Here is a 25858-nt window from a genome sequence, read left to right as displayed (position 1 = left end):
GTGAAAATCCACAGATCTCTTAATACGATAAATTAAAAAAGGCATATTCCCAGTGGTACTTCACTGAAGAATATTTTGCTCTTATGGTAGACAGAATCATTACTTTTTTTTACAAAGACAGAAAAAGACAAAGTAAATGTTGATCCTTAGATCTGCAAAATTTGCAGCCGTAAAAGTCCAGTGATGTGGGTAGAAACTGCCTGGCATTTACTTGCCAAACTCAATGACCACATAGATCACATTGGCACTTTAATTGTCCCTCTGGTTAATTGTAAATCAGTCAAACTGAAGCCACAGTGAATGCTCTGATGATCTACAAAGCAAAGCAGCATCATTAGGCTATATCCTTTCAGCTGTTACTGAAGCAGCCCAAAATGTTTATGTAATACGTAATTTCAAATACATAATGCTAAATAACTTAGTACTGATATTTAGTATAACTTTTAACAATAGATTAATAGAATACAAATAAATGATAAAATAATTCAGTATTCTTTCAAATCATTGAATTGAATGAGCTTGAAAAGGTTCATAGACTTGGGGTAACTATCTGACTATGGGATTGATCATAAGCTTTTAGCTTTCGATCAGCTGTTGTTACTACAAAAAGCTAGTAATTACTAACTAGTAGCTAGTAAATTGCCAACTGGTTTAAAATGTTGTTGCCTTTTATAACAGGTGGACTGCCAATATAGCAGCTTGCAATGATACCGACCACTTGCAGAGTAGCTGCTCGCTGGTAAAGCACAAATTTCACAGGGTAGAGAGATCAGAGTGTCACCTTCAATTCAAGTCTATATTTTGTAACTGTTTGGGGCAATTTATTAAATCTTCTGGATATTTTTTTTATCTGTTACTTCTTTTGTGCCCTATCAGTCAATTTTGAACATATGCCATTTTTTCCCAGTTATCAATCTTTCTGCCAAATTTTCCCACTGTGTTTACTTATTTTTTTTTTTTTTTGTTCTACCATTCTAAATTTGGAGGTGTTTAGAATGTAAGCTCATTGAGCAGGGCCTTCCACCTCTCTGTTCCTGTACGTCAAGCTGTCTGGTTACAATTACATGTCTGTTAGTCCACCCATTGTACAGCGCTACGGAATCTGATGGCGCTATATAAATAATAAAGTACTAATAATAATATAGTGCCATTACATTTATATTTACATAGTAAAAATACTTCAAAAGCAAACTAGAAAGACCACAGGCAATCAATGTTATTTTGTTTGATAACAACCATTAAGTTTATATTAGTTATATTCACCTGGTTCAAATGAGAATATGGTGACATTATTGTTTAACCAAATCAAATATGTAATAGTTTGTAGCAGGAAAGGATAAAGTGATTGCCTTTTATACCAATATGTTGCTGTTATTTTTGTTCTGGGGTGTTTTTTTATTTATAATTTATGTTTTTGTTTTTTTAATCAAAATAATTTTCAGGTAAAAAAAAAATCAGTACCTAAAGGTACACTATAGGCACCCAGACCACGTCAGCTCATTAACCCTGCAAAGCTAATTATTACATTTTTTTTTATAGTCCGCAATATTTAGCTTTGTGGGGTAACTCCACCTATAGTGGCTGTCTACACTAGAGGGATTTTCTGATCGTTAGGTGACTTTTGGTTGCCTAAGTGACGCTGGATATCCTCACGCTATGTATGAGGATATCCAGCGTCACTTGAATCTCCATAGGAAAGTATTGTGTAATGCTTTCCTATGGGGAAATCCTAATGCAATCATTGCCATTGTTACACATGTGCATTAGGTATCCCCCGCCGGATGACATTGGTGGGGGAGGAGCGGAGGTAGATCCGAGGGACATCGATACTGGACCCAGTTAAGTAACAGAAGGGATTTTTAACCCCTTCTTCACCGTGTGGGGTGAGGTGGGCACTATAGTGAGCTATAGGGCCATGAAAACAACTTTATTTTCCTGGCACTGTAGTTTCCCTTTAAAGAGCCTCAGTCACCTTCTGGGGTCCTTGCATATGCTATGGTGAGTAATACTTACTTGATGCAGTCCCCTGAGGGTGTAGCCATCTTCAGCTCCTGTCACTTATATCAGTGCTCTGATCTCTCACATGCACAAGATGATAACACTTATGTCCATGGAGGTTCCAATGATAGTTTAGGAGCATCATCGATATTATCTTGGGATAATGCCTTTTACAAAGTGCTAGCAGGAAGTGACAAAACTTGACAGCGATAGCTCTACCTTTTGTCAAGTTTTGGCAAGAGGAGGATTTAACTATAACACAAAGTAGTCCCTATTTTGTCTTATGATATCTCTCTTTTTTTTTTTTTTGAGTGACAATGCCACTTTAATATTTTCTGTTTCATAAATGCAAACTGTAATGATAACAAAAAAGCCTACACAATGACTTTAATATTATAGACAATAGACTTGGTGACAATATAGTATATATAATAATTTTAACCGGTATCTGCAATAGATCTTGCATCCCTCATCTTCTGCACAATGCTGCACACACAAGTAAGATACGTCAGACTTAGGAAGCTTAGCAACAGTTGCCATAGCGAACATTCTGTTATAGAATGTACTGCAGTTCTATAAAATATTCCAAAGTGATTATTCATTGTTCTCTGTTGGCATTTGTATCTGTTTTTTTTTTCTTCACATATGATTGTTTTGTCCATCTGATGTACATAATTATTATTTTTACAAATATAGAAAAACCGTATGAGAAAAGAAGAGCATTTAATGTGAATTTGTGCCATTATCATATTTGAAGAAGAAATTATGGAAGTAAAAAAAGATTTAACATGTTCTGTCCAGTACACTAGACAATCAAATCACTAATTGCTTTTTTAATGTCTTTTTGAGGGCATACTTTTACTAATTAATGAAATAATTATTGTCAAACATGGTCACCCATACATTCAACTGGTATATTTAATTTCTGTATTTCAAAACTGACTTTGCAATGATTCTGTTTTATTTGTATTTATAGAAAGGAAGACTATTTTGTTTCCAAATAAGTAGGATATGTGTAATATGGTAATCTTACTACAAAAGTCTGACGTGCACTCTATTCACAAAAATAAGACACGTTTTTAAATTCAGGTAAAATAGCTTGGAGAAGGCTCCAACTGAACTAACCTGAAAATACTTTTTGGGCTTTTTTTTTCAACAGACTCCAAATGGTGTTTGCAAAGTTGGACCTTGGGAGAGAACACCTTGACAGCAGACCGAAATACACCATTCTTTGCAGCTGCTGAGCTATCTCACAAATCTATGTGACATCAAGTCTAATTAAACATCCAGTCAACATAACACCAGAAATAGATCACTGGTGATAGTAGCTCTTGCTATATGTCCTTATTTTTTCAAACCACTGCCAAAAAGCTACATTGTCAAGAGATACAAGGACTACATTTTTCCTCATTCATGTGGATCAGTGACCACTCTGAGACAGAAAGACAAACTAACTGCAGTGCTTCTTGATTTTTGCCAATCTATCCACTGCCTGCTGGATCTCACAAATGGCCACCAATCACAAAAAAAACTAGCCAACTTGGGAAGTTAAACCAGAGACATAGGAGCCATGTTCAAGTGCCTTACAAATCCAAATGGCAAAACCTGTGATACTTATTGCCTACACATCGATGCTTGGGGTCGGCAATGCTGAATCAGCAACATCACTCCCCAACATACAAATCAACACTGGATGACACAAAGGGTGCTGCTCATGCTCCTAAATGGGACATTCAGAATTTCCTATCTAATATCCAGAAGCTTTTCATGGCAGACCCCATAGTGGTGCTGGCTCTTACTGGCAGAGTTAAAGCTACCAAAGATGGTGTACTGGATCCTAGCCAAGTTAAGACTCTACATAATGACCTGATTCTGAAGGTGGGTCTGTTGGATTCATATTGTGGCAGGAGGAAAAACAAATCGGGGGTATATCAGATAATATCACATCAAAGTAACTCTCTCAGTAACTTTCAATTTAATGGCATTTATTCTTCCTTCTAATCAGAGTCTCACCTTTGACAAGGAATACTGCATAAATAAATCTTTGTTGGCATTAACTACTGCCACTAAGGATGTAGCTGCCTCACTTGATAAAAGTTTTATTATGATTATATTTCAGGGAAAAATCACTCTACACCTTTGGGTCTCAACAACTCACTTGGTATGACAACTTTCACACATCTGTCCTACTAAGGTGGGAATAAATTACCCCAAATTGTCAAAAATTACTAGACACTGACTTGGACTACCACTGGACATCACGCAGCACTATAAATTCATAGAGATGGGACAGTATACAAAAATACCTACCCAGCAGAGGCTCCTCATTTGGAGCAAATTGGTCTGTACAGATAGTGGTCACATTTATCTCCAGAAAGAGAAAGTACTCTGATTAAGGGACATAAACTAGTATCTTTCTGATAATGCAGCTGTTTTGTTTTTTTCCAAACATCCTTTGGGTTCCTTTAACTTACTATTTACAGAAATATTGTATTATGCACCCACTCTCATGATAACTCATTAGGTATGCATGTATGTATCCACGAGCACTCTTGACATTTAGGTGCACCTTTCTTCTACACTTGTCTCTTCTTTTGTCTATACTAATTTCAGCTTTGTTCAGGCTCTAACTTGTAGGCATTTTCTTGTACACATGCTATAAAATAATAAAATTATTTTTTTTTCATATGATTCTGTAATTGGTTTTCACATTGTACAATACACTACATATTGTATGCTGTATTTTTTAAGAACCTCATAAATAAAGAAAAATAAAAAAAAAGCTGGACCTCGTGAACTGTCTACCCTGGTAAAGAATTCAGCTGGCACTGACCACTGCTAGCTCTGATTCAATCTTTCTGGTTGCACTCAGTCTCATTCAACAACACATCCACATTACTCAGGCTCAGTCCTTTGTCAAACACAAAGATAAAGCAATGCACAGTTCTTTGTCCCCTCCTCTGCTTTCCTCTTGCCCTCTAGCAAAACTCATATCTTTCCAAAAACCTAGAGCAACTCATATCCTCTCATGGTTTTATTACCATTTCAGATGATATCCAGATCTACTTCTCTTTCCTCTCCTTCATACCTGAACTTTCCTCACATTTGTTCCCTGTGAGTCAATGTCATTCTGACATTGACTCACAGATGTCCTCACACTTTCTGCAAATTAACAGATATACTGTTCTCCCTTCCCCCTGTCTCTTTCACACATCTTTCCACCACCTTCTATTCTCTATTATATCATGTCTATTTTCTACTCACCCACAACCAGCAACCTAATATTGTTTAATCTACCCTTGACATAAAGTGTTACTTTTACCTGTCATTTTCCCCTTTTTGATATCCAGAAAATGAGTTCTCTCCTCACATTTGTTGATGCTAAGCTCCTAATCTATTCTCTCATTCTTGCCAGGCTAGATTACTACAACTCTCCCATACTTGGCCTTCCTCGACACTCAACCACCCTCCTCCAGCAAATCCAAAGTGCAGTTGCCCACAATCTTCTCAACATGTCCAACTCTGAGTATGCCTTCTACGTCAACTTCATTGAATTCCTATTTGTCAGTGTTCTGTTTTCAAATGCTATTACATATGAATACCTCATAAACCTTACCCCCTCCTATCTCACCTCACTGTTTTCCACACCCACCTTTTTTTACCTCATCCTTAAACAACCCCAAACCCATGTGCTTATTTTTAATTACACTCATTCTCATCCCTAATGCTGTATACTGGAACAAGCACCACCACACACCCAGTCAGCCAACTCTCCCTAACCTTTTCCAAATCTCTGCAGACAGACCTTTTTACCAAAACATTTTCTAATACTCAACTACTTATTCCCAATATTTTTCTCCTTACCTATGCATCTTTCAACTTTCTCCTAACCTCTCCTAGACATAACCCAATCAGTTTTGTTGAGGGAATTATATATTATAACTCAGTGGAACTTTTAGTTTTCTATAAATTGTCCCATGTAACCTTAAATAACTTACTGTAGTTGTTCATTAGATGATTTTTCCTCTAAATATAAAAAAATACATTATATTGCAACTCAATGACTGTATAAAAATGTTAATTTAATTAATGTTATAATTTTATGTGCTCAGATTAAGGGTACTATATAAGAATTTGTAAATAAACGTGTAAACAGACCTCCTACATACCTCTTTTATTAGGAACAGTTAGGAATATCTAATTAGAGATTAGAGATTTACATAATTTATAGTTTGTCATAATTTTATTTCAAATGAAAATGCCCATTAGTGGTCTGTTTATGTTTAGTTTTTTTGATGATTTTCTGCTATTGAAATTGTGTATATATATATATATATATATATATATATATATATATATATATATATATAAAACATATGCAAATGCATGAATTACATACTGATGCCAAAAGCAATTCAGAAGACAGTACAATACATTTAAATAACAAACATTATGCCAGTAACTGAAAAAGCAAAACTAAGTTATTGTGCGTGCTTAGCCAGGTGGTATTCAGGGATGTATCTAAATGATTTACGTATGGAACACTAAGTTGACTAACAGTAAGTTTACAGAATATGGAAAATGAGCAAAGTGAGAATATAATTACATATTCGAAAAATTAGCAGGATTAGCAAATAACATATATTACCCATTCTAATTCTCATGATGTAATGTACTTTTCCATATTCAGAGTATTCACAAATAGTTATGCTTCATATGGACATATATAAATAGCATTATCTGCATTTGGCAAAATAATATTGTCAGTTTCTCATGCCTCATCTGTGTTGAAGTTGTGTCCCAAAAATAGTTATTTGCTTCTCACCAAAGTTTGGTAATAACAAAAGAAAGGTTTTCTGGAGTTTCAGTTTATTAATAAGACTAAAGAATTATATAAAAGGCTGACAACAACAAAAGCAGCTCTGCTGTTTGTTTTTTTTTATGCTTGACAAAAGTTTGTTGTGTTACATTGATATATAACAGTGTTCATCATCGTGATGCCCATGTGTATTAGCCCACCAAGGCTTGTTTAGGTGCTCATAAGGTTATAATTAATAATACAAGCTTTTAGTGAGAATAGACACAACACTGAGTCTCGTTAGATGACGGGCAGATAGGTGCAATGAGATAGCAAGAAAATTGTGAAATTGAAAATGAGAGAGATACAACTGTGAATGTAGGACTAAATACAAAAAAAATAGCATGAGATAACATTCAAGCACATAGTTAATTATTTAGCTAATTTTTTTAAAGAAGCATTTTCTGATTACATTGTTTCTTAAACATATTGATGTGGTATTATTTGTTCTGATTCTCTTTATTTGTTTAGAACCAAATAACAATGTGTTATGACAATTGTTTGTGTCCTAATCTTCATGAACTATGAAATGCATCCATATGTATAAAAACATATTGGGAAATATAATATACATAGATCACTAGTGGCCACCTTTAGTTGAATAGGAATCTTAAAGGACCACCAAAGAGACATGGAACACTTTATTTCAATAAAGTGGTCTGGGTGCAGTGATCCCAATATACAGTTGCAAGAAAAAGTATGTGAACCCTTTGGAATGACATGGATTTCTGCACAAATTGGTCATAAAATGTGATCTGATCATCATCTAAGTCACAACAATAGACAATCACAGTCTGCTTAAACTAATAACACACAAAGAATGCAATGTTGCCATGTTTTTATTGAACACACCATGTAAACATTCACAGTGCAGGTGGAAAAAGTATGTGAACCCCTAGACTAATGACATATCCAAGAGCTAATTGGAGTGAGATGTCAGCCAACTGGAGTCCAATCAATAAGATGAGATTGGAGGTGTTGGTTACAGCTGCCCTGCCCTATAAAAAACACACACCAGTTCTGGGTTTGCTTTTCACAAGAAGCATTGCCTGATGTGAATGATGCCTCGCACAAAATTGCTCTCAGAAGACCTACGATTAAGAATTGTTGACTTGCATAAAGCTGGAAAGGGTTATAAAAGTATCTCCAAAAGCCTTGCTGTTCATCAGTACACGGTAAGACAAAGTATCTATAAATGGAGAAAGTTCAGCACTCCTGCTACTCTCCCTAGGAGTGGCCGTCCTGTAAAGATGACTGCAAGAGTACAGCGCAGACTGCTCAATGAGGTAAAGATGAATCCTAGAGTGTCAGCTAAAGACTTACAAAAGTCACTGGCAAATGCTAACATCTCTGTTAGCGAATCTACAATACGTAAAACACTAAACAAGAATGAATTTCATCTGAGGATACCACAGAGGAAGCCACTGCTGTCCAGACAAAACATTGCTGCACATTTACAGTTTGCACAAGAGAACCTGGATGTTCCACAGCAGTACTGGTAAAATATTCTGTGGACAGATGAAACCAAGTTGAGTTGTTTAGAATAAACACACAACACTATGTGTGGCAAAAAAGGGGCACAGCACACCAACATCAAAACCTCATCCCAACTGTGAAGTATGGTGGTGGAGGCATCATGGTTTGGGGCTGCTTTGCTGCATCAGGGCCTGGATGGATTGCCATCATCGAAGGAAAAATGAATTCCCAAGTTTATCAAGACATTTTGCAGGAGAACTTAAGGCCATCTGTCTACCAGCTGAAGCTCAACAGAAGATGGGTGTTGCAACAGGACAATGACCCAAAGCATAGAAGTAAATCAACAACAGAATGGCTTGAACAGAAGAAAATACGCCTTCTGAAGTGGCCCAGTCAGAGTCCTGACCTCAACCCGATTGAGATGCTGTGGCATGACCTCAAGAAAGCGATTCACACCAGACATCCCAAGAATATTGCTGAACTGAAACAGTTCTGCAAAGAGGAATGGTCAAGAATTACTCCTGACCGTTGTGCACGTCTGATCTGCAACTACAGGAAACATTTGGTTCCAGTTATTGTTGCCAAAGGAGGTTCAACCGGTTATTAAATCCAAGGGTTCACATACTTTTTCCACCTGCACTGTGAATGTTTACATGGTGTGTTCATTAAAAACATGGCAACCTTTTTATTCTTTGTGTGTTATTAGTTTAAGCACACTGTGATTGTCTATTGTTGTGACTTAGATGATGATCAGATCACATTTTATGACCAATTTGTGCAGAAATCCATATCATTCAAAAGGGTTCACATACTTTTTCTTGCAACTGTATCTTGCCCAATGCACTTTAAAAGGCTTTGTTCTTGTGAGTTATGTACTTTTGTACTCCACACGGAGACCGACCGTTAGCCCTGATTCCCAGGAACTGTTTGGGCATAGGACCATGTGCACGGTCAGTCAAAATTATGACTTCCATAGAAATCCTGAAACCCCTGAACTAATCTGGATATTTTGGTCACCCAGATCACAGCTATCAGGGGATGCAACTTTTGTGGGGTTTCCATGGGTTTTGGTTTTTTTGGGGTTGTTGTTAAAAGTTCTGCTTTTTGTGCCTGGAGATAATTGAGGTAGTTCAGTTCCTGACTCAATTATCTCCCAGGCATAAGGGAGGGATTGTCTTGTTTTGTATGGGAGTGTCCTGGACCTGACAGTCAATGTAATTGTGTGTATGTTGCAGCCTGCTTCGCTCTATGGACTAGGAGAGGTCTACCCACTGGAAGAAGGATCTCGGTCTTGTGTCCAGGGTGGGTGGAGGACAGCGAGAGGTTTATGGTGGTTATGGTGTTCCAGTGCAGTGCTTATAATGCTCGCAAGTACTAGGAAGCAGCGATTGATGGAGGTACCTGGTCGGGGTGCCAGGCGGTCTGTCACATCTATGTCTAAAATATGTGTCATTAAAGGGATTAAATATAATTTCTAAAAAAGTGTTACCAAAAAAGTTACCCACACCAATATTTATGATAAAGATGAACAAATGGATAAAATGTTAATTATTATCAATTCACATTATTTCCATTTTTAGAGATCCTGCACAGTAACCCTTACATATTTGCTATTTCATCATACATTTATGTGCTAGCTATGCATCCCATGTTTTACATAAATCCTATGTAATATTTTTGAAACCAAAAGTGTATGGCAGTAAATCGGTTAACAAACACATGTCTACCTCAATTTTAGGCAGTATTACAGTAGAGCTCCTCAAAGGCTGAAAGTTGAATCTCCAAAAATCACTATTCTTAACAATTGACAAAATAGTTTCAATTATGTCTACAACAGGACACAAATTACTTAAATGAAACAATCCTCATGTGAAAACACTAATACAAAGTTACAACTTGGCCTTTGTTAACGCCTATACATACACTGGACAAAATTATAAACGCAACACTTTTCTTTTTGCCCCCATTTTTCATGAGCTGAACTCAAAAGGCCTATTTCTCTCAAATATTGTTCATAAAGCTGTCTAAACCTGTGTTAGTGAGCACTTCTCCTTTGCAGAGATAATCCATCCACCTCACAGGTGTGGCACATCAAGATGCTGATTAGAGAGCATGATTATTGCACAGGTCTTTTTGATCAAAGTGATCTTCATAATGCATATTTAGTAGAGAACAATTCATTTAATATGAACTTCAGGAAATACTTATGAATCAATAAAGTGCATTTTACATTTTATAATTTATTTACTAGGTTGAAGTACAAATATAATACAAATACTTTAGAAACCTATAGTGCATGGTATGAATGGTAAAACAGAGTGCTGCAACAATTTAGCATCTCTTCATTAAAAATGCACTGAATCAATGCTTCTCTATGCAGATCATAAATATGCTGAATGTATGTCCTGCAAAGATTGCATGACCTAACCCAGGAAGGCCTTCTAGTGGCTATCAGCATAACAGCCACTAGAAGTGTTACTAGGCAGCAATATAAACACTTTCTTTCTATACAAAGGCAGTGTTTACATTGCTGAGCCTGCAGGGACAGGCTGTAGACACCAGGACCAATACATTATTTGGCTCTGGTGAGTATAATGTGCCTTTATATTTATACTTCTCAGCAGATCAAAACTCAGCAGATCAAATCAAAACTGAAGCTGAGCGCATGTGTTGTTACAAAGGAAAAAAGTACAGTTCTATTTCAAAACTGTGAACTGGGCTTTCGGTAAGCTCATATCATATATGGTGCAACTGTTCAATGTCAATCATATGTGATGGTAAAAATGACTGGCAATATGGGCAGGGATTTTGGATATCGATATATTCCACTGAAACAGCTTACTGATTGGCTGAGATTGTTCCTGGTCTGTTGTGGTCTGGTCTGGTCTGTTTCTGTTCCTTTTTTCTATTATTTTATTTTATTTTTACTTTTTGCTTTGTAATATAAAGATTAATGAAAGAATTTGTGATCACTTTCAGCCTAAGGTGCCGCTTTTAAAGTCTTCTCTAGATGCTAACCCGCCCAGTGTACAGATGGATAAAATGATATACACTGAGCTACGATTATATTCTAACCTTTCCATAAAATTACTAAGATTATTCATAAAGGTACATGTAACATGTTAATTTATTGAGCTTGATTATCATAATACATCCATCCATTTTCTAGGTATAGAAGCATCCACATGAAAAATAGCCAATAAAAAATGTTCAGTATGACTATTATTGATGTAAAATAAGACATTGATTTAATTAATATTTTAACTTACTTCAAAGTCAAGGTCAGAATATCGTGATTTTCTTCTCTATTATGCAGGGGGAAAAAAAAGAAACAGCATTAGCATTCTGCTTTATATCCACAGGTACATATCTCATATTCTAAAAATATTTCAGAGTGCTACATGAGGAGAATGCAGGAGCCAATAATTTCTAAATTAACTAAATGTTCTTTCTGTTTTAAGCACCATACCTTTATAATAACTAAAATCAAGAAGGAAGACTATTGCATTTCTTTTATAAAGCGTGAGCTGAAATTAGTTCATAACCAATTTGCAATGTTTAAACCAAAACAGGCAAGTAAAAAAAAACTGTAAAGTTCTGCTCTTTTCCAAATCTGCTCTTTTGGCCTACATTTTGCAACGTGATGATCAACTAATATCAATGCATTGTAGTAAACCAAATGAAGATCAAGCAATAACATTTCATCATATAGTAGAATAAATATCATAATAACATGACGATGATGGAGAGAATATTATTGAACATTACATTTTAGTAAACAAAAAAAATATTCCATTTTGAACCATTTACAGCATATCACAAGTCTCATGTATCAACATTGTACTCATAATTATAAGGGAATTACTGCAATGAGAGCTCAAAAAGTAGAAGAGTAATTTTGGTGCAAGATGGCTTTTAAAATAAGCCAATGTTTACAAGGGAGCAGTGTCAAAAATAATGGCATCATATGACATGTATTGAAATCGCATATGACATGAAAATCGCAGGGAGGCAGTCAGAGACATGAGTCAAGATGGGTGGAGAGAGATCAGGAGAGGACAGGTAGATTTGTGTGTCATCTGCATAGAAATGATAACGGAAGTCAAAGGAGCTGATGAGTTTACCAAAGGTGGTGGTATACATAGAGAACAGTAGGGGACCAAGGACAGAACCTTGGGGGATGCCGACAGAGAGTGGTTGGGGGGAAGAGGCAGAGTCAGAGAAAGAAACACTGAAAGAACGCTGGGAGAGGTAGGAGGAGCACCAGGAGAGAGCAGTATCCCGTAGACCAAAGTTATGGAGAATGCGAAGAAGCTGTTGATGATCAACAGTGTCAAAGGCAGTAGAAAGAGCAAGAAGAATTAGGACAGAGTAATGTCTGTGAGATTTAGCAGCAAATAAATCGTTGGATACTTTGGTCACAGCCGTTTCGACAGAATGACCAGCGCGGAATCTATATCATGCACCTGTCTTAAATATATGAACCGTAAAACGTACGTATATGCTAAGGCTGACTGTCTTGAACCAGGGAGGCTCAATAGAGTGTGAGTGCTTATATACTTTTTATTATTTTTTTTCATTAAACAGTTTTCATTAAATTCATTAAATTGTGTAAAAACTAGCAATTTGAGGGTGTCAGGAATATGATTTCTGTATCAGTTTTTATTATGGAATACAAGGGAGCAATCTGGGCATGAGCAGCAGCCAAAGCAGGATGTTATAAGAGCAAGTCCATTGGATTCATCAGGCATTAGGAAAGGCAGATACAATCAAAGTCTTGATAAATATGACAGGAGTTTTAAAGTGACTTGAAAGTCAGAATGAAAGAGAGGTAAAATGGATGCCAAGGCAGCAAACCAGTGGGATGGAGATGAAGATGGTACCACTGACTGGTGTTTAAAATGTCACCATGGTGAAGAAACAGAAAATGGGGATGCATGCTTGAAGGAAAGAAAAAAGAACACGTTAATTTTTTGAGTTTTGAAAACCATCAAGAGTTGGATGATAGGAAACTGGTGACATGGCCTATGGGAGGAGTGAGGTCAACATAGATAGATGGATCTGGATGCAATCTTCAAAAGGGTGGTAATGAAACCCCAAGAAACTGACCAGATCATCTAGAGAACCAAATAAAGTGACAATATAATAATCCCCGGGACAGTTTTATTGTGTAAAGATTTTATTATAGTGCTTAAGTTTTAATAACAGTCAACCATATACTTTTATAGATTGATTGTGCCATTGTTTTTAACATATACCTCAATTAGCCCCAAGAGGCAAGAGCAAGAACACATCAATACAAGGTGCCTGTGAAAATATAGAGGTATTCTGACTTTCTGCTTTATAACAGCTGAAAGTAGATAAACCTGGTCATAGTGACTTTTATCTTTTTATATCCTTGCTGACGTCTTATAGATTGGTGTTATTTAACTACTTTCCCCATTGTTAAGTTTTATCCTGCTATTACACTTGGAGATTTGCTTCATTCTAAACTGCAATTCATTGATCGGGTTATGATTCCAGAACTCCAAACCGAGATGCAGCAGAATAACGCACCAAACGAAAAAATAGACATGCATGTTCTTTTTGATTCCTGACAGAGGATTCAACCGGAGACCAAAAAAGAGATGATTGATGCAAACATGATGTGAAAAATGATGGTTGATGACTAATGAACAAACAATAAATCTTGATTTTATTCACAACAGGGGCAATGGGAAGTTGGAGATTAACCAAGCCAGGTTACCACTGCAACTAATACTATCAGTTCCGGAGCTTGCAAGAGCCATTACACAAGGTTTGCAAGCAGAGGGAGAGAGAGCAATGGCTCTTTAAACTATAAACTACCAGGGATAGGAATGATGCCCCCCTCTCCAAATATAAGCCCCACACAATACATCACAAATCATATATTTACTTATCCTACACACACAAAGCATCCCCAGCACACACACTTACAAACAAACATACTGCATCCCCAGCACACAAGCATAGACAAAGGCACAGACACAATAAATTCACTATCTCAATCTACATCCCCTACACACATGCTGCATTTCCTACACACTGTATATATATATATATATATATATATATATATATATATAATATATATATATATATATATATATATATATCACTGAGAAATAGAACATTAGCAGAATGAAAAGACTGAATGACTTATGAGAGGAGACACTCAAGAGGATAAGTGGTGGGATGAAGAACTAATACAGTATACAAATACCCTGATTAGTTGGTGGAAGTGAGCTTCATATATAAGGAGCAAAGGAGTAGGTTGACTTTGGGAGAGGAGAATATTTCTTGTTTGTATTTCTTATATCCATCCACCTATATGTATGCAGAATTTATAAAATTGCATTGAATTGAAGTGACACATGTGATTTGGTCTCACTTAAAACAGTTAATATATTGTAGAGTTTCCCCTACTCCTGCTTGTAATAAAATGTTATTCTGTTATGTCAACTTTCAGTGTACATCCACACAGGAATTATGGAATTCCATATGTTCCTCGGCACTGAGGTGCATATACTTTTACACACAATGTACATATACACGCATATTCACACTCTACATGTATATTACCTATATGCAATGATATATTATGTTTGTAATAAGTGGGGGGGACTGATTAACAGCCAAGCTGTATGCCAATGAAATGTTATTGTATACAGGGATTCAAGCTCCATTCTACCCTTAGGCAATAATGGAGTCCTCTGTGAGCACATGGCCTTTCACCAGGCAAAACCAGTTTGGTTGTTGATAAACTCCTCCTCCATTCCCATCCAGCGCAATCCCTTTTCCCCCAGGAGTCACTCTGGTTCTGTTACATCCTAAGGGGTTGGCTGAGGGAGGCGTGTCCAAAAGTAGGAAGGGCTATCATGGGCTATCCTGATAAAAGCCCTGTGAATACCACAAGCTCTCTTTTATCTTACTCTCATCAGAGGATCAATGGAGTGGTAACTGTATCACGTGTCTATGCCTGTTTCACTATGTTAATTTAATCTAGTTTCCATTCAATCAATGACTAGTTTTGGTAGCAACGTTTACTAGCCTAGTATATGTATTGTTTATTTACTAGTTTATGTATTGTTTCTTTGTTTGATTAGCCTCTTAAATATTATTGAATTGCCTAAAGCAAGGAGTGTGGACTCTTTACACTTGGTTACTTTACACTTGGTTTTTAGGATATTATTTTTAGTTATTAATTGTATTATTAATATCATACATTTACCTCAGTGTTTTAAGTAAGGCACATATAGTAATTTATTATTGATCCCCTCCTCCACCCCCACCCCCTCTTAAACAAAATATGATATATACATGTAAACAGAAACATATATAACTAGATAAAGAGATTAAGAACACACACTTTTCTGTATAAACTGATGATCAGGTAAACAAAGTAATATTACAAAGTAATATTAAAACTGCTGTGACATATGTACTGAGCCCCTCTTGTTGCTCTGGACGTTGTGACCCACAGGCTTCTGTACAGTGAAGATGAAAATGGGGATAATATCATATATAATTGAACATCTACCAAGAGATTTGCTTCTCCCCTTGGTCCTGGTCCACCTAGAACTGAGGAGGACCTAAATGAGAGTTTGAATTTTAAAATTAATTTTGATTTGCTAAGCAATACAAAACCAAACCAACCCTGTGATTGCAGGGTTGTAGTGAAGTGGTTAATCTATAAATAAATATTACATCCATTTTTTTTTTAATTTAGCAAAGTCCTACTGAAAGCAGTTGAAAAACATAATTAAGTAGTTTCATATTATTTCATCTGACGTTGTTTGTACTTTACTTGTAAAGCATGTAGCATTGCAGAGGAAGCATAATGATAGATTGTAGCAATGTGGCATCTGCAGAATTGCTGAAATAATCAAAACAATTGTGCATAGTTGCTGAATCTCCATGCGATTGCACAAAATTGCCCAATTAAAGTTATTGGATGGTATCTTGCACCATGTGCAAGTTCAAAGAAAGACACGTGCCAGAGATCCTAGGGGTACATGGCTCTTCATTCATCCATCCATCCATCCATAGACAGACAGACAGCCAGACAGACTGACAGACAGACAGATATATCATACAGATACAGGAAGATATATTTGAGACTTTATGTTAGGTGATGGTCTGAGAAATAAAACACTATTATTAATTTATCATTAAAGGGACACTATAGTTACCAGAACAAATACAGCTTATTGTATTTTTTTCTGGTGAGTATAATAATTTCCTTCAGGCTTTTTGCAGTATATACTGTATTTTCAGAGAAAATGCAATGTATATATTACAGTCTAAGGATACCTTTACTGGCCACTCCTCAGATGGCTACTAGAGGTGCTTCCTGGGAAAGTACTGCACAGTGTGCAGCACTGCCATTCAGTATCTCCACCCTCTACATGGAGACACTGAACTTTCTGTAACATATTCCTCCTCACCTTGCGGTATTTGCACCCAGCGGACATGGGTCTGTAAAGCTGACTCTTGCAACATGTTGAGGCCGCTGCGGATCCACGCCAAATTATAACCCCATGTCCGCCCACGTTAATGACGACGTCGGCGTGCACGTGGGAGACACGCGCGCACGTTTTGGGGTTAAATTCCGTTTTCGGCCAAACAGAACTGTAAAGCACTTATTTAAACCCAGTTTCACTTTTTTTCTTTGCCCTGTCGTGGTTTCCCTAGTGGTTGTCCGAGAGTGTGTTCCTGAGTGTTTATTTCTGGTTATTGACTTTGGTTTCGTTTTGCCTTCCCTGTATTCTGGTATCCCTAACTTCTGGCTTTCCCTTATCGTTGAGTCCCATTCATTGTCCCCCGACCTCTGCAAGAATCCTGACTATTCTTTGGTGCGTTAAGTCCGGCCATTCTAAGGCCCGGTAATATGTTTAGTCCTAGGTGTGACACAATTCTACGTGCTGGATCAATTAGTAATCCTGACACTTTCCTCATTTATTCAATGCATCCCTATGAGGAGCTGCTGATTGGCCAGGGCTGTGTTTGGCTTGTGCTGGCTCTGCCCCTGATTTGCCTTCTTGACAAGCTTAGCCAATCCACTTATGATGATGTCAACCAAGCAGCTTACGGGTAGGGCCCTCTCTACCTTTTGTATTTGTCTGTGTATATTGTACGTCCTCCACTAACTGTACAGCACTGCGGAATCTGTTGGCACTTTATAAATACCAGTAATAAATAAATAAGCAGGCAGAACTGGGGCAGAGCCAACAGCAGCAGACTGGAGTAGATGTAGATTATACAATATTTATGGAGGGAAATGGGGGCCAGAGAGCTAGATAGTGTTTTTACTTGAATACATGTTTGTTGAAGAATACATGTAAGTGTTTCTGACCCTATAGTGGTCCTTTAAAGAAAATGAATTATCTAAATGCAGGGTAGTGAAAATGCACTCACATGGTTAAAAGTATTGGGCTTATATGACAGTAGAGAGACATTTTTATAGTGTTTATATCCTATGACTTATATGCCAAATACACAGGTCTCAAATTAAATACAATTCGTGATTTACTTTGACATTTTGAAGAACCTGAGGCAAATGTAATTAATTTATAATTGTGCAGTGTAATGTCAGCTCACGCTTAACCATTTAAAATATGTATTGTAAGAGAAATAATGATTCTATATTAGTAAACAAAAAAAACTCAATAATTATTTACGTCACTTTTTTGATAGTCACGTTACTAGAATAATTCATTCAATAGAACATTTTCCTTAAAATGGGGTATGGAATGATTTTAAGTGAGGGGACAACACAGAAAACAACCAAATCCATAAACTGACAAACCTGTTTATTATTAATATATTTATATAGCGCCAACAAATTCTGCAGCTCTTTGCAGTGGGTGGACGAACAAACATGTAATTGCAACCAGACAAGTTTGATGCACAGAAACAGAGCGGTTAAGCGCCCTGCTCAATGAGCTTACATGCTAGAGGGAGTGGGGTAAAGTGACACAAAAGATAAGGGAAGCATTCGGGAAGATGGGTAGAATAGTCTTCAATGAAGACTATTTTTTTTTTTTTTTTTTTTTAGCCTTTAACCCCTTAACGCCGTTACGGCGTTCTATGCCGTCGCGGCTTTAAAGGGCTTTAAAGCCGTTGCGGCGGCATAGAACGCCGTAACGGCTTGCAGCCCCAGGAGCAGAGGTGTACTCACCTCCGCCGCGATCCTCTTCTGGGGGGCTGTCTGAGAGCCCAGGCAGCCCCCCTCCGGCAAATGAGGCCCCCGGGGGCCATGTGATCGCTCTCAAAGAGCGATCACATGGCCCCCTATAGCTGGCTGTGGATCTGCCAGCAGGGGGACTGTTTAAAATATTAGACAGTCCCCCTGCTGGTAGGTAGTGTAAAAAAAAAATATTAAAATGTTATAAAATAAATTAAATGCCTTTTTATATATATATAATATGTATATATATTATATATATAATATATATACATATTATATATATGTAACGTCATACGTAATGTATTTTAATATTAATATTAGTATATATATTAATATTAAAATACACTTAGAATGACGTTACATATATATAATATGTATATATATTATATATATATAATAGATCTACATATATATATTATATATATACGCATAATTACAATAATAAATAAATAAAATAATTAAATAAATAAATAAAATATTGAAACAAAATATAAAATAAATTATATATTCATATGTAATTTCATTCTAACTGTATTTTGTTATTAATATATATATATATTGGAAACAGAATACACTTAGAATGACATTCTATATATATCTATCTATATATAAAATACAAATAACCGCAAATATATATATAGAGATAAATACATATAATTACATAAAAGATTACATTAGTATACACGTAGAATTTATATACCTATAAATGCATATATATTAAAATTCTACGTGTATATTTAAGTAATTTTTTAACATAATTATGTCATTTGATTAATTAAAATTTGATTGACATGCCTGACAACACAGGGAGAAAGTGCAGAGAATTTAATTCGCAAGCACTATATTAGACCCTGTAACTCTTCAAGACACCATAAAACCTGTACATAGGGGGTACTGTTTTACTCGGGAGACTTCGCTGAACTCAAATATTAGTGTTTAAAACTGGTAAATTGTATTACAACGATGATATTTTAAGTAAAAGTGACGTTTTTTGCATTTTTTACAAACAAACGGCACTTTTATGGACTATATTATTGTTGTAATATGTTTTACTGTTTTAAAACACTAATATTTGTGTTTAGTGAAATCTCCTGAGAATAACAGTACCCCACATGTACAGGTTTTATGGTGTTTTGGAAAGTTAGAGAGTCACATATAAGGCTTGCATTTAATTTTTTTGACATTGAAATTTGCCAGATTAGTTATGTTGCCTTTGAGACCGTATGGTAGCCCAGGAATAAGAATTACCCCCATGATGGCATACCATTTGCAAAAGTAGACAACCCAAGGTATTGCAAATGGGGTATGTCCAGTCATTGTTAGTAGCCACTTAGTCACAAACACTGGCCAAATATTAGTTTTTTGTTTTTTTCACACAAAAACAAATATGAACGCTAACTTTGGCCAGTGTTTGTGACTAAGTGGCTACTAAAAAAGACTAAACATACCCCATGTTCAATACCTTGGGTTGTCTACTTTTTCAAATGGTATGCCATTATGGGGGTAATTCTCATTCCTGGGCTACCACACCGTCTCAAAGGTAACATTACTAATCTGGCAAATTTCAATTTGAAAATGGAACGTTCTATATTTGACCCTGTAACTTTCCAAAACACCATAAAACCTGTTAATGGGGGGTACTGTTGTACTCGTGAGACATCGCTGATTACAAATATGTGCATTTTGTTGCCGCAAAATCTAACAGTATTATGACATTTACAGCTAAAATGTGAGGCGGAACTACAAATTTAAAAAAAAAAAAAAATTCTCACAGTTTTTTTTAATTTTATTCATAATAAATTGTTTCAAATACAAATATTTAATATGAAATGAAAGCCCTGTTTCTCCTGAACAAAATGATATATAATAAGTGTGGGTGCATTTAATATGAAAGAGGGGAACTACGGGTGAACAGACATATAGCGCAAATTCCAGTTTTTGTTTACGTTTTGTTTTGATCAGAACGTGTACTATTGACTCCGTCCTGAAGGGGTTAACAGTTTCATTGATATACTTTTGTAAATATTTTTTGAAGGAGTGGAGACTGGGTGAGAGTCTAACAGAAGAAGGAAGGGTGGAACACCTAGAGAAGTCTTGAATGCGAGAATCATAGGTGGGAGTACAAACACACGATAGACGCAGGTCTTCGGCAGAGGGTAGGTGCCTAGACGGGACATACTTGTGTATTAGGGAGGATAAATGGGAGCAGCATTATGAAGAGATTTGAAAGCAAGAACTAGAATTTTATATTGAGCCCTATATCTTACGGGAAGCCCGTAAGATATAAGGTGCGGGCAGACAGGACCTGTGTTTAAAACAAAGTATTTAATTTAATTTTATTTTATTTTAAAGGGGACTTGTCACTTCCCAGGAATTTTAACAGTATGCTTACTTATCACTATACATATGCATTTGTGGGGTGCAAAAAATTTTATTAAATGTTGAAATCCACACCTACTTATCTCTCACCTGAAAGCCACCATTTTAACTGCCTGCCAATTGTTGTTAAACGCTCTGTCCTTTTCACCTGGCAGTTAGTAAGGAGAAAGCATTCAATAAAGAAGAAATTATACGGTGTTCTATTTTTCCTTTGTCTGTATCAGTGTTTGCTGTGGTTTTGCCATCTCTAAAATGGTTTGTGATATAATTTGCTAAATCTTTAACAAACATTTAACTAGAATGGAGCACCTCAAAACAAGGTTAACACAATTTTTCAGTGTTTTATTCAATATGAAAATTCCAGTGTAGTGAGAGATCTCTTTTAATAAATAATATCACTTACTAAATATTATTATTAAAAGAACATCCCAAACACAATAATCACTACAATGTAGTGGTTATAAAGACAGTAATGCCCTGATGTCCCCCACCGCAATGTATGCAATTAATGTATGATTTATTAACTGGGGTCTTTTGAGGTTCTGAACCAATGAGCTTGCCTTGCAAGGCCTTTTACATAATAGTGTCCTATAGGCACTATAGGACACTATTCAGCTCATTAAAGTGGTCTGGGTGCAGTGTCCCGGGTCCCTTAACCCATAACAGGTTTTAAAGAAACTGCAATAATTACTTGCTAGGGATAACACATCCTCTAGTACAGGGGCTCTCAACCCAGTCCTCAGGACCCCCTACCAGTCAAGGATTTGGGGATTACCTGGGTGTGTCTAAGGTGTTTAGAAAAAGGGGAAAAAACACCTTAGACTGTAAGGTGTTTTTGTTTTCTTTTTCTAAACACCTAAGACACACCCAGGTAATCCCTAAACCGTGGACTGGTAGGGGGTCCTTGAGGACAAGGTTGAGAACCCCTGCTCTAGTGGCTGTCTACCAGACAGTCACTAGACGGACTTCCTCACGCTATGCATGGGGACGTCAAGCTATGCCCAAAACCCAGTAGGAAAGCATTAAATAAAGCTTTCCTATTGGGAAATCCTAATGCAAGCAAGTGTCACGTCCTGCTCTGTTCTGTGGAGATGTCTGGACTTGGCTTCTGGTATCCAGTACTCTTTTTGCTATTCTTGCTTAGTTTTCTTGGTTTTTGGTTTTCTATTCTATGTCTGGTTTTCTTTATGCTGGGATTTCTGGGTTCATTCCTATAGTTTGTCCCTGGATTTCCCAGTCTCCAGGTTTCCTTTAAATGTTTGTTTTATTTGCCACACCTGTTTGTTTCCATCTTTCATTATGTTTCAGTGTTCCTGCAGGCAGCAGCTCACTGCTTCTGTCCTTTCTTGCAGGTAAGTGCTATATATGTGTTATGAATCTGTGGTTGTTTTAGCATACATTAGGCAGTGTAGGACCTGCCAGATATGGGGTACATTGGCGTTGTTGGCAGGCTTATGCAATGTATGATCATATAGTGTGACTAAATCCCCATAATTTCCATATGTAGTACTTAGTTTTTTCTCCTCTTGTTTTGCCTATCTTATCTTGTCTTGTTTTAGTTTGTATACCCAGTCCATGTACAGTCCTGTCCAGCCATGCCCATGTTATGTTCATGTTTTCCTCATGTCTTGTGTATATGTTCTGGGTTTAGCTTACTATCCTTCTCTGGTTCTGGGTTCTACTAGTTCTGTCTTGTTTTCTTGTTTGGTGCCTATCTCTAGTCTTGCTTTGTTTCTAGTACTGGATATAATCTTGCTGCAGAGCCTCCCTATTCAGCTCCTGGGAGGTCTGCTAATTTCCATGCTCCTAGTTCCTGGTATCCGCTTAAGCAGATTCAGGGTCTTGGTATGTGGCTGCACAAACGCTGGTGCTCAACACCAGGGGGCGTGCAGTTACCCTGCACCAGACCCTGCTAATCCACCTCCACACAGTGACTCCTACACTGAACATCAGGCATACTGGGTCCCGGTCCTGCACCGCCGCCTGGACACTGAGTCTGGGTCTCGGGCGTCGGACCGCCACCCTAACAGCAAGGTCATTGCCACACATGCGCATTAGGTCTCTCCCGCCAGCACAGGGGCCTCGGTGCTGGACCCAAATAAGTGACAGAAGGTTTTTTTAAACCCTTATGCCCCAGAGGAGGGGGTCCGCAGGGGAGAAAGAAGCTTTAGTGCCAGGAAAGCAAGTTTATTTTCCTGGTGCTATCGTTTCTTTTTAAGCTCTCAGGAGAAGTTTCTCGTTCTCACATTCAGCTGTTTGGAGGCAAACTGATAGCAAATGGTTTGACTGCTTACATTTAAAGGAGGCAGGGCACTACTAGCACCATAACAACTATGTAATTCCTTTGAGAGAGTGGTGCTTCATAAAAAAATCATAAACTTCCACAACCATTCAAAGATCAATGAATGGCACTCCCATGAAGCTTGGTATGTTATACAATTGTTACTGACAGTTTTTTTTAGATCTTGTGAGATATACTAGGTGCTGGTGACTTTTGCATTTTTTGTATGTTACACTTCAAACACACACACACTACAGAAAAACAAACAACTGCCTGCTTACACTAAAGAACAATGTAACACATCTCTACACTGAAAAGTAAATAAACAAACTTAATTAATTTCAATGCAGAACCGTCACTAAATGTTAGCTATTGGCTGTGATTTATTTTCATATATACATATAAATATAAGTGTGTGTGTGCAGCTTATTGCATTTTAGTATATAAAGGTACAATAGGGGGGACAGATGCGTTCAAATTAGGGTTAGGTACAAGACAATATAACAAGAACTTACTACAATGTAGCACCTATTCAAAATTTCAAAATAATACTGGAGATGTAGGTAACTTAAATGGCACCCACGAGGTTATGTTTTTTTTTGGTTTGTTTGAATTTTTTAGTTGACATTCAATGCAGAGATGTCCTGGCAGAAAGCATGCAATGAAAATTAATGTAACCACTGAAATGGAATATGCAGGAATGGATGTGCATGTATTGGACTATTGCGAACATGCTTGTGTTAGCACATGCATTAACAATCCTGAAGCATTACAGGGGATAAATACAGAATGCATTGGCTATCCCCACTTCTCACTCCCCTCTTCCCCCCCCCCCCCGACAGACAGACACACACACATGTTCTACATATATATTCACTACAGATAACACTGCATTTTGTAGGATGCATTTCAGTTTTATAAACACTGATATAATATGTAGCAGCGTTGGATTAGACTTAGTGTATACATTATGTATACATAGTGCGTACATTATGCATACATTATGCAATATTTCAGAAAACCATATTCTGAAACACAGGTTCTGAGCTATTAACAGAAGAGCAGGGCATTTGGGCATTTTAGTGAACTTGGACTGCTGCAGGTACTTTATGCTCTTAAAGCTATGTACTTTGCTATGTATTTTACTTTTGAAAACTTTTGAAAATAATTATGAGATAAGGGATGCCATATGCTCACTAATTATTCTTCTCCAATATTTATTTTACATTAATCCACTAAAAAAGCTCAAAATTGCCACCACCCCTTCCTACTAAAATATAGTTCATCAAATGGTGTTAATGGATGGTTAATGCAAATTTTGTAAATTAATGTTGTATAAGATGTTCACTAAGCACCAGAAACACTATAACTCAATTATGTGGGTTTTGGTCAAAGAAAGTGTCCCTGAAATCTCTGAAGTATAAACACTGTCACCACTAGAGGAACTTCCTGTTTGTGGTCCTGCAATCTTTGACTGAACTGATGTTCAGCGTCTCCACCCTCTGCATAGATACACTGAATGATCTCCATAGAGATGAGCTTAATCAATTATCAGTGCTGATAATCTCAGTTGGGATTAGTGGTGGCTGTGATGAGACCAGCATGCTGGTTTACTAAACATAAGTATTATTTTAATATTATTATTTGGGGGGTAGGGGGGTAAAGTCCACCTAGGAAGTCCAGCGCTATAATGTTAGTAATACATATTTGTATTCATGATGTTAGAGCTTTCCTTAAACAAGGAAACTTTGTTGTTTATATGATACACTCTAAGAACCACAGCCACTACAGCCCACGATTGTAGTTACGGAGCCATGAGTTGTCTGGCGCTGTCAGGTGCTGTTTCCAATCTCCTCAATACAGATAAAGAGGAAGTTTGGATTACACTTTAGATGTGTTCCCTATCAAGGGTTAATAAGTATATAGGGTTGTATATAAAAAATACCCATCTCTGTCTCATTAGAGATATCTTTGCCAAAAGCTCAAGGAAGCAGGCTGAAGGGTCAGTGTTAGGACCCGCTTAGGGGGGTCTGCCTTGACGTTGGCAGGCGGGCATTCCCTCCAATGACCATTGGAGCAACTAAATGACCTCCATTTGTCTAAATATACATAGGGATTAAGGAGAGAGCGCAGGTAACATTTTCTTTTCTTTGGTTTTTACTATTTATTGGGGCTGATGTGTACTGTAGTCATTGCTGCCGGCCCAGTAGTGATGGGAGTGAGCGCAGGACTTCTCTTTTTGTATTTGTATTTACACTTTAGCTATGTCAGGTTTGTGCACATTTTCAGATAATTCATTGCGAAAAAGTATCAGCTGACAGGAAAACAGTGCGTGTGTATAGGCATATTCTCAGAATTGAGCTCATGTGTACAGAGACCAATTTAGTACCTTTAGGAACCCTCAATCAGTCTATGTTTATTGTATCTCTCTGATCAGTAAACACAAATCGTTCCAAAGTAGCTACTGAAGAGATTTTCACTGTTGAAAATAATTCAAAACTGCTGCCAGTATTTCTAATTTCTTCAGTAGATGAAAATTAACAAGCTGATGTCCTAAAACTGCTGTTTGCCAAGTTATGTTAAGCTTTTGATCATGGATTGCATTTTGCTTGGCATTAGACCTGCATTTGGATCTGTTTCTAGTTTATTCTTTACC

At 36.9% G+C, this 25858-nt stretch overlaps 1 protein-coding gene across 6 annotated transcripts in view; it reads right to left on the bottom strand.

Moving 5' to 3' along the window:
• Positions 1–25858, bottom strand: part of ADGRB3 (adhesion G protein-coupled receptor B3) — an 880860-nt gene that overhangs the window by 43941 nt on the left and 811061 nt on the right. For all 6 annotated transcript variants that reach the window (XM_063442965.1, XM_063442970.1, XM_063442966.1 and 3 more), the window contains one exon: positions 11602–11637. In XM_063442965.1, coding sequence (XP_063299035.1) covers positions 11602–11637 — 36 coding nt within the window. The remainder of the gene's footprint in view (positions 1–11601; positions 11638–25858) is intronic.

The sequence above is a fragment of the Pelobates fuscus genome, chromosome 2 (genome assembly GCF_036172605.1).
Source record: "Pelobates fuscus isolate aPelFus1 chromosome 2, aPelFus1.pri, whole genome shotgun sequence".
NCBI classification, from domain to species: domain Eukaryota; kingdom Metazoa; phylum Chordata; class Amphibia; order Anura; family Pelobatidae; genus Pelobates; species Pelobates fuscus.
This window is presented reverse-complemented; position numbering and strand designations above follow the sequence as displayed.